Consider the following 9,492-nt stretch of genomic DNA (forward strand, 5'->3'; position numbering starts at 1 on the left):
TATTTATAATTTTATATAATACGGGCATAGTCGCATTAGTGATAAATTCCATGTTGAATTTCAAAACTGTTATTAATAATAAAAAGGGTTGAGTTCCTACGTATTTCCACTTTTACTTGGACTTTGAAAGAGGTCCATTTTCGACCGCTTCTTTGCGAATAAAGAAGCGACTTTTCCGCTTGTACATTCGCAATCAGCTTCGAAACGATTGCAAGGTGAAATTTCTCGCCGTTTTTAATTATAGCTTCGTCGTTTTCGAATGAACCGAACGATTAGAAATCCCGTCAGACAAAATGAATATCTTCTTCAACGCAATAATAGAAATTTCGAGTCTCTCTGTTCGAACTTCCTTCTTCTTCATCATCATCATCATCATCATTATCATCATCATCATCTTTTTCTTCTTCTTCTTCTACTACTTCTTCTCCTTCTTCTTCTTCTTCTTCTTCTTTTTAGATCGAACCACTTTCGAGAGATCGTTCTTCCATGATCTACTTGTTTCAAAAATGAACGATCATTTTTGGTCGGATCTTCCAAAAAATTAAAACGAAAGAAAAATTAAACAGGAAGGAGTTACGTGTGGTATTATCGATCGTCTTCGCGTTCCCATCTTTAGAAACGAGAGAGGAAAAAGTATATATAAATATAACTGGAATAGAATGATCATTGCTACTTAGGTAGATTCACCTTTTGCACTTATTTTTTTTTTATCCGTCGTGAGCGTCGGAAGATTTTCTAAGGGGGAAAGAAGATCCATTGTTTTTTTACCGATCCACCCGTATGTCTCGGTTTGTACGATGAGTCGACACTAGGTCGAATAACCGAGCTAACGTCGGTCCGGGGGTGAGGAGGGTGCCGAAGAAGGAGGATCGATATCACGGCAGGGGAGACACCAGACTGAAAATAAGAGGGAGAGTAGGAACCGGCGATGAGGGATAAGGATTAGCATGAAACCGTTGCGTCTGTATCTCGTAGTAAAAAAAAAAAAAAAAAGAAAGAGAGAGAGAGAGAGAGAGAAAGAACCGAGAGGGTACTCGCTAAATCTCACTTTCGTCATCGTCATATCGTCGGATCCTCTTCGCGAAGAAAGATTTCTTCTCACCCCTCGAATTCCCTCCTTTTCTACATTTTTTAAGAATAATCTTTTTATACGCGACGAAGGGCGAATCGTAAATAAAAAAAAAAAAAGGAAGAAGAAAAAAAATAGGAAAAGACAAGAAAAAAAAATAAGATAAGAAAGGCGCCATAAATCGATAAAAATAATCAAAAAATTCCCTACTAATACTCTTCCCTTGTTGTCTGTCGTATATTTCATTATCAAAAATATAATACAATTTTCTGATAGGACGACGTAAACATCTCCCTCGTGAGATCTTAACGATCCTCCTTTAATTGTTTGTAAGGTTCCCCGTTTGTAATCGTATACCTCATCCTTGGCCCCGATTCTATCGTCGAACGTTATCGTTCCAATCGTCTTTCTTACGCAATTCCGCATATCCGTTTCACTGCGTGAAACGAAGGACGGCTCTCTCTTCGACCTGACATTCGCGTTATTCCGAAACGTTGTTTCTCGTTCCTCGAGGATACGAATATCGAATACGCAAGCACGAGAACGGTCCACTGGCCGATATCGACGTCACGAACAACCAACAAGGTACTTCGATATATGCATATGTGTATATACGCAATGTACTCGTACAACGTAACGTCTCCGTCGATTATCGATCCATTCTTTCACGATGCGCAGTCGGTAGATTTGCCTTTTGCAAAACACCGACGTTATACAACGTATATATGTCCTCCTAACGAGTTAACATCTATCCTTCGATTTATCGGTTTATCAGAACCAATAACGATAAGTGCAAGGATAATTTTGAGCTTTAACCAGATCTCCCTCTTAAACACTATGACGATTATTTTCATCTTCGTTTCGTGAAATTTTCTTTTTTCTTTTTTTTTCTTTGTTTCTTTTCTTTTTTTTCTTCTGTTTCCTTTTTCGTTTTCTTTTTTTGTCTTTTTAAATATTTCACAAATTATCAATCAATGTCATCGTACTTTTTCTGTTGTTGTTTTCGATTATCTTTGATGAGGGATAAGTATAGCCAAAAGAAAGATGAAAAAGATAAAAAAGATATCAAGAATATGGACCAACGTAAAAAAAGTTGTGTCTTTTATTCGTGTCTCTTTCGAAGGAGCAACGACGTTTCATCACTCTCAACCATTCCCGTGACCTCTCTTGAGAAGCTGAAAAAACGAAAGGAGAGTCGAAAGAATATATCGGACCAAAATTATACCATATAAATCCATCGCGTCTAGAAAAAAGAAATAAAGAAACAAAAGGTAAAGATATCGTAGATGGACAATCCAAATAAAACGATATGCTACCTACTTATAATATGAGACATTATCGCTCGTATAAGAAAATTAAAAAAACAAAAAAAAAAACAAAGAAAGAAAAGAAAAAACGAAAAAAAAAGAAAAAGCAAAGCTGCTTTCTTTTTTCTTAAACAATATACCCGCTCGGGGTGTCACGCGCTCTCGCACCTTTCGACGTTTCGCGTCGATGCATTCGAAAGATTGCATTTCCGCGCCTAAAAAAGTAAAAAAGAAACTTTTAGGCAATATTACTGATCGAACGACTCATTTCTACTCGGAAAGAAATATTTTTACTGCGAAAAAATGAAGTTTTTATTTCGATAAGATACAACGATACTTCGAATTAATATACACACAAACACAAACAATTACACATATATGTATATATATATTAAATACAATATATGTATGCAAAAATAATATTAATATTGATATTGATATCGAAATATATTGTATGTAATATATACTAAGTTTCGTGATTTCACTTAATGCAAAGTAGAAAAGATCCACATTTTTAACAAAATATCATAATGTATCCAAACTTCGTGTTTCGATCCCGATTTGAAATAAAATGAAATGTAATAAAATGAAACGGAAGAGAAGAAAGAATTTGCGTCGCGATTTTATCTGGCGATATGAAACGAAAGAAATACCGTTCGGCGTATTTTCGAGGGATGTTGCTTAGGTGCGAAATGTGCTTGAACGACACTTATGTTATTATTCTTAACGATTGTGATATAGCGTTAAAGCTAATGGTTAAGGATAGTTCTTTCTCGTTGGGATGGTAATATAAATATGTATATCTTTTTGCGTGTGAGGCCCCGACCAACGAAAAGAGATTTTTTCGTCGATTAAAACCATTCTCTAATGTTTGCACGGTGAACGTCCGTCTATACAATCCCGTCGAAAAAGAATAACAAGAACAAATAAATCATTTTTACGGTGCGTAAAGCTCGCAGCGTGGGCTCACAAAGAGAAAAAAAAAAAAAAATAGCAAAAAGCAAAAACGATCGGGTGTGGCAGTAGTAGAGAAACGTTGGAGCAAACGAGAAAAGGGCTATGTAAATAAAACAGTGTTGCGTTATTATTTATGTTGCTATCGAATAGTAGTAAAGTATTGTAATAACCAGTAATTTACAAAGAAATTGTGAAGGATTTTGGGGGAGAGAAAGAGAGAGAGAGAGAGAGAGAGAGAGAGAGAGAGAGAGAGAGAGAGAGAGAGAGAGAGAGAGAGAACATGTGCGTGTGTTACGTATGGGTGTGTGAATAGATGAAAGAAAATAACAGTATAGTAAAGAAAGAAAAAGAGAGAGAGAGAGAAAGACAGAGAGAGAGAGAGAGAGAAAGAGGAATGATAAGGCAAATTGTGAAAAGGAAAAAAGTGTAAATATGCTATAACTATATCTCCCCTGGTAATGGATAGTTTGAGTACAGTTATTTTTATTACTATTACTATTATTATTATATTATTATTATTAATATTATATTACTTTCCCTTATTAATATTATTATTTTTATTATTATTATTATAATTATTGATATTATCATTATTGTTGTTATCCTTCGGCCAATGATCTCAACAAAAAAATTAAAAATTGAGCTCGGAACTTTCGGGAAGAGAAAAAGAAGAAGAAAAAGGAAGAGAGAGAGAGAGAGAGAGAGAAAGAAAGAGAGAGAAAGAGTGAACGTGGTAAATTCGTTGAGCCGATTTCGATCGTATCAAAGGCCATAAAGAAGGTCAAAGGTCTTTCGTTGAATCTTATTCGAACGAATTTTTCTTTTCTTTCTTTTTCTTTTCTTTTTTTAATTTCTGGCCTACGTACTCTCTAAACATGTTTATGATATATATAAATATATATATATATATATATATATATATGTAGTCCGAAACAAATTTCTATTGTGGTTCTTCTTTTCTATTTCTTTTTTCATTTTCTTAGAATTATCTCATTCGTGCTTCTCGCAAAGCTCATTTCAAAACGAAAGAAATATAAAATCGGTGAAATTATCTTTCTCTTTCGGTCCCTACGAATCGTGCATGTTTCTGATTTTAAGAAGAAAAAGAAAAAAAAAAACCGATATATGTACAGTATACATATATAAAAATTTTTTTTGTAACACTTTCTATAATAATTCGTGCATTTTTCTATTGCTTTGTAACAATTTATTGTTCAAGGATGTAAGAAAATAAGAAAAGATAGTTAACTTATAAAACAAAAATAAAGTTATCATTATATGGTAATTAAGAAAGTATCGAATTCGATAGTTAAATTGGAATATAAGATTTAATCTTATTTGTACGATGCACGATTTACAACACTATTAGATATTATCGTAAAAAAGAAAAAGTATCAAATATTTCGAACAAAATTTATGTTATTATAATTCTCCATTTTTGCAAGTGGTCTTTCAAAAAAGGTTGATAACCGTAAAATGTTTCGCAAATAACAAAATCGGATAACATTTCTCATTTAGTTGAATTCATTTGCGAATTATCGATGACGGTGCAACGTTGATAAATTCATGAACATGTTTTATCGAATGAGAGTCAAGACATTTTTTCATGTCTTTGTATATTTTTATGCAATGTTGTAGAATAATATTGTTTCAAATATATTATACAGATAATAATAATAAAAAAATTTATATACCATATAGTATACCAATGCCTCTTTCTATATTTCCCTTATCTTAAATCGACCAAATTTTATATTATCAATTATAATCTTTTATATAATAATTATAATATTAATTTTATAATATATTTAAATATTTTTTCTATATATATATATATATATATATATATATATATATATATGAATTATTGATTATTAATTTTAGAATATTAATTCTTAATAAATCTCGATTATTTATATATTTATATCATAAAAAATCTATGTATGTACGTCCATATATCGAATATCAAAAATGTGTATACAAATTTATGATGAAATGCATTTATAATTATCCAATTTGTAAGAAAATGTATAGATTAATATTAAAGTTTATGCAAAAGCTGAATGTGTATGTCTGACGCAATGCGGTGCATCGGTAAATGTATAAAAGGAATGCACAGTCTCTGATACGGCTCGCAATTCTTTCGACGAAGACGATCAATTCGTGCGCGTGCCTAGTCGAGACAGAGATTTCCAAGCGCATTGACCTCAGTCATAAAACTACGGTTGCCAACTTAATAAAAATTTGCCGAAAGAATAGCGACACATAAACAGTTGTATTCGCATTATATCTGAAGAAAAATTCAAATAATCATAAAATTCTATTAATCACAACACAGAATATTTTATCCATTTTAATAATATTCATGTCTTTTTGATTGCTTACATAATATTTAACGAATAATATAAAGATAAATATATATGTCAAGTTCTCACAATTCGATTTGCGCTTTTTAGTTATAAAATTTCGTCTAGGAGATATTTGTAAGAATAACTTTTTAAATATCTACACAAAAATAAGAAAAAATCAAATTTTATATCACCTATTCGATTTTCATAGTCGTTTAATATAGAGATTTTCGATTTATAAGATATTTAATTTTGATTGGTTGAGAACAGATGACGTATTGAAGTAGAATTTATCATTCTACGTAATATTTCTACGCAGAGATATTTCTAGTAGAATCTAGCAAGGTTTTAAAGATGGCGGCATCCTTTCGGCTTCGGCACGCGATAAAATTGGGAAAATTGTTTCCTAAACAAATAACTTATAATGTCGAAAGAACGATTATTGAACGAACATGTAGACAACTTGCCGGTAATTTATTTTTTTATTAATATTGTCTTTATATTTCTATAATATGATGATTTCAACTATTTGGTTATGTCGTCATTAGCACATTAATTGTTGTTAATAGCGTATACTCTAACACTAAATACTCTAATTGCTTATTTTATTATTTTTCTATATTTTTTAATGTATATAATAATTTAATTTTTACAATATTTTACTTTGTTTTTATATTATAGTAATTCCTGGTAACCACAGACGTTGTTTTTCATCACAAACAGCAACTCAAACTTCGACTGAATATCATAATATAATACAAGATACAGAAAAAGTTACAGGTAATTTTAATAAGAATAAGTGAAATTAAATTAACAATTGTAATCTTTATTATTTAATAATTTTTTTTCAGGAGAGAAAGCTAAACATGACTTTCAATCAGAGACTCAGATGTTATTGCAAATTGTTGCAAAATCATTGTATTCTGATAAAGAGGTTATTAAATGTTTTAAAAATATCCTTTTATAATCTTATCATAAATCATAATTATAAATATCCAATGTAGTTTTTATAAATATATTTATAGGTATTTGTTCGTGAATTGATATCTAATGCCAGTGATGCTTTGGAAAAGTTAAGATACCTTAGACTAAGTAACACCGAAGTTGGAGAAGTAGCTGGTGATAGAAATTTAGAAATTCACATTGCTACTGATAAACAGAATCGTATTCTAACTATCCAAGATACAGGAATTGGTATGACACATGAAGAGTTAATATCCAATTTAGGAACAATTGCTCGTTCTGGTTCCAAAGTATGTCAATATATATTATTTTATATTAAATAAATTTATAACAGCAATATTTTCACTAACTTATTTTACTATAGGCATTCTTGGAACAAATCAAAGATAAACAAAGTGAAGGAGATCCATCTAAAATTATTGGACAATTTGGAGTTGGTTTTTATAGTGCATTCATGGTAGCAGACAAAGTTGAAGTTTATACTAAATCTTATGCCAATGATGCTGAAGGTCTTTGCTGGTCATCTGATGGGTATATATTTAATATTTTTCATTATGATGATTTTAATATAATATAAAAGACCTAAAAATATGTTGATATTGTTGTATAGATCTGGATCTTTTGAAATATCACAAGCAGAAGGTGTGCAACCAGGTACTAAAATCGTGATACATTTAAAACCTGATTCTCGTGAATTTTGTGATGAAAGTGTAATTAAAGGTAAGCCTTTTTAAAAATAATTAATACTTTAGTTTTTCTTTCTCTTGTATAATACACAATTTCTCTTTTCTATTAGGTATCATCACAAAGTACAGTAATTTTGTAGGCAGTCCTATTTATATCAATGGTCAAAGAGCTAATACAATACAGGTAAAATATTATTTATATATAATTTATTATATATTGCTATACTATATTAATAAAACTGTGTTTTTAGCCTTTATGGATGCTTGATCCAAAAGATATCACGTCTCTACAACATGCAGAATTTTACCGATTTATTGGAAATTGTTTTGATACTCCAAGATTCATATTACATTATACGACCGACGTACCGTTGAGTATAAAAGCGTTATTATACTTTCCGGAAGAAAAGCCAGGTCTATTTGATTTAGCTAGAGACGCAGCCGGAGGAGTAGCATTGTACAGTAGAAAAATTTTAATTAAAAGTAAAGCGGAAAATCTTTTACCAAAATGGTTACGTTTTGTAAAAGGTGTCGTTGATTCGGAAGACATTCCTCTTAATTTAAGTCGCGAATTATTGCAAAATAGCACTTTGATTGGGTAAGTTGATTCGAAATCATATAATTATTTTTTAATCCGTATTAAATGTGAATACATCGTAAAATAATATTTTTAACTTTCCCAGAAAATTACGCAACGTACTCACGGCTCGCATATTAAAGTTCTTGCAAGATCGATCTGTAAAACAACCTGAAGACTATAGTAAATTTTATAAAGATTATGGATTATTTTTGAAAGAGGGTATCGTTACTAGCAATGAGCAATCAGAGAAGGTAATTTTTGGAACATTTATATTCCGAAAATGTTCCTTTTATATCATTTATTTATAATAATTAATATATTTGTAGGAAGATATAGGAAAATTATTAAGGTTCGAATCTTCTACAACTGCTCCAGGAGAGCTAATTAGTCTTCCACAATATTGTAGCCGTTTTGGTCAAGACCAAAAACATATATACTATTTGTCAGCACCTAGGTAAGAATTATTGATTCTATCGTTTCCATAAATTTTCTCCAAACGATAACTTTATTTTGATACCAATTTATATTTCTAGTCGTACATTAGCGGAACAATCACCGTATTACGAATCTCTTAAAAAACGAAACGTTGAAGTTCTATTTTGTTACGAACCTTATGACGAATTAGTTTTAATGCATCTAAGGCAATTTAATTCTCATAATTTAATATCGGTTGAAAAAGAGATGCGAGATGGTAGCGACGCTACTAAAACAGAAAATTTAGGTTCGTATATAGTTTTTGCGTATACAATTTTTTCGAATGTTCTATAATTTCATATAAGTATTTTTTCTTTTCTCTTTTTTTGTAGGTGTTATTAATAAGGAAGAAATGGATGGCCTCGTAAGTTATATGCAAAATCTTCTGAAGAGAAAGGCTTACGAAGTTAAAATGACAAATCGCCTTGAATCACATCCTTGTGTAGTCACTGTTCAGGATATGGCTAGTGCGAGGCATTTTATACGTACGCAAAGTCATCAATTAAACGAAGAAACGCGTTACAATATTCTTCAACCGAGACTTGAAATTAATCCATCTCATCCATTAATTAAGAAACTTTGTCAATTAACCAAAAATGATTCAAAACTTGCGGATCTTCTTATACAACAGGTATGATAGACAATTATATAATATAATTTGAAGCTGTATATATTTATTTATATACATAATTTTAAATCAATATTCCAGTTGTTCATGAGTGCAATGGTCGGTGCAGGATTAATTGAAGATCCACGCATACTGTTAAATCCGATGAATGAATTACTAACGTTGGCTTTAGAGAAACACTAAAGCTATTATTTTGATCCATCTAAAATCTAAGTTTTTCTACAATTCCATTGTAGATAATGTGACGAAATTAAGTGCAACAAAAGTATTCTTACATTGACCTTTTAGAAATAGCAATCAAATAAATGTTACTTAAATATGAAATTTGTTCTCGATGTAAATATATGTTCCGTGATAGATGATAATCCATGATAAATACGACAGATACTGATAAAATAGATACGCATTTATTTTACGAAATAAATGCATAAAAAATAATAAATTTAATTAATAAGAAAATTAGTGAGAAAATTAGCGAAA

The 9,492-nt window shown here is 30.6% G+C and overlaps 1 protein-coding gene across 1 annotated transcript; it reads left to right on the top strand.

Annotated features, from left to right (window-relative positions):
• The first annotated feature begins 5,993 nt into the window (after nt 1–5,993).
• LOC122627168 (heat shock protein 75 kDa, mitochondrial) lies at nt 5,994–9,336 on the top strand. Its single transcript, XM_043808098.1, has 13 exons — nt 5,994–6,150; nt 6,363–6,461; nt 6,533–6,615; nt 6,707–6,934; nt 7,009–7,175; nt 7,255–7,364; nt 7,441–7,514; nt 7,582–7,928; nt 8,014–8,161; nt 8,237–8,364; nt 8,444–8,631; nt 8,717–9,015; nt 9,094–9,336. The coding sequence occupies exons 1-13, from the start codon at nt 6,036–6,038 to the stop codon at nt 9,193–9,195; spliced, it is 2,088 nt and encodes a 695-aa protein (XP_043664033.1). The 5' UTR covers nt 5,994–6,035; the 3' UTR covers nt 9,196–9,336.
• Nucleotides 9,337–9,492: the final 156 nt, after the last annotated feature.

This window comes from Vespula pensylvanica, chromosome 2, assembly GCF_014466175.1.
Source record: "Vespula pensylvanica isolate Volc-1 chromosome 2, ASM1446617v1, whole genome shotgun sequence".
Taxonomy (NCBI): Eukaryota; Metazoa; Arthropoda; class Insecta; order Hymenoptera; family Vespidae; genus Vespula; species Vespula pensylvanica.

What these genes read in the sequence shown, in the direction of transcription:
- LOC122627168 (XM_043808098.1), top strand. Translation starts at nt 6,036, where the DNA reads ATGGCGGCATCCTTTCGGCTTCGGCACGCGATAAAATTGGGAAAATTG. An exon ending in AACATGTAGACAACTTGCCG is followed by an intron (nt 6,151 to 6,362) that starts GTAATTTATTTT and finishes TTTATATTATAG; the next exon opens with TAATTCCTGGTAACCACAGA. An exon ending in CAAAATAGCACTTTGATTGG is followed by an intron (nt 7,929 to 8,013) that starts GTAAGTTGATTC and finishes TAACTTTCCCAG; the next exon opens with AAAATTACGCAACGTACTCA.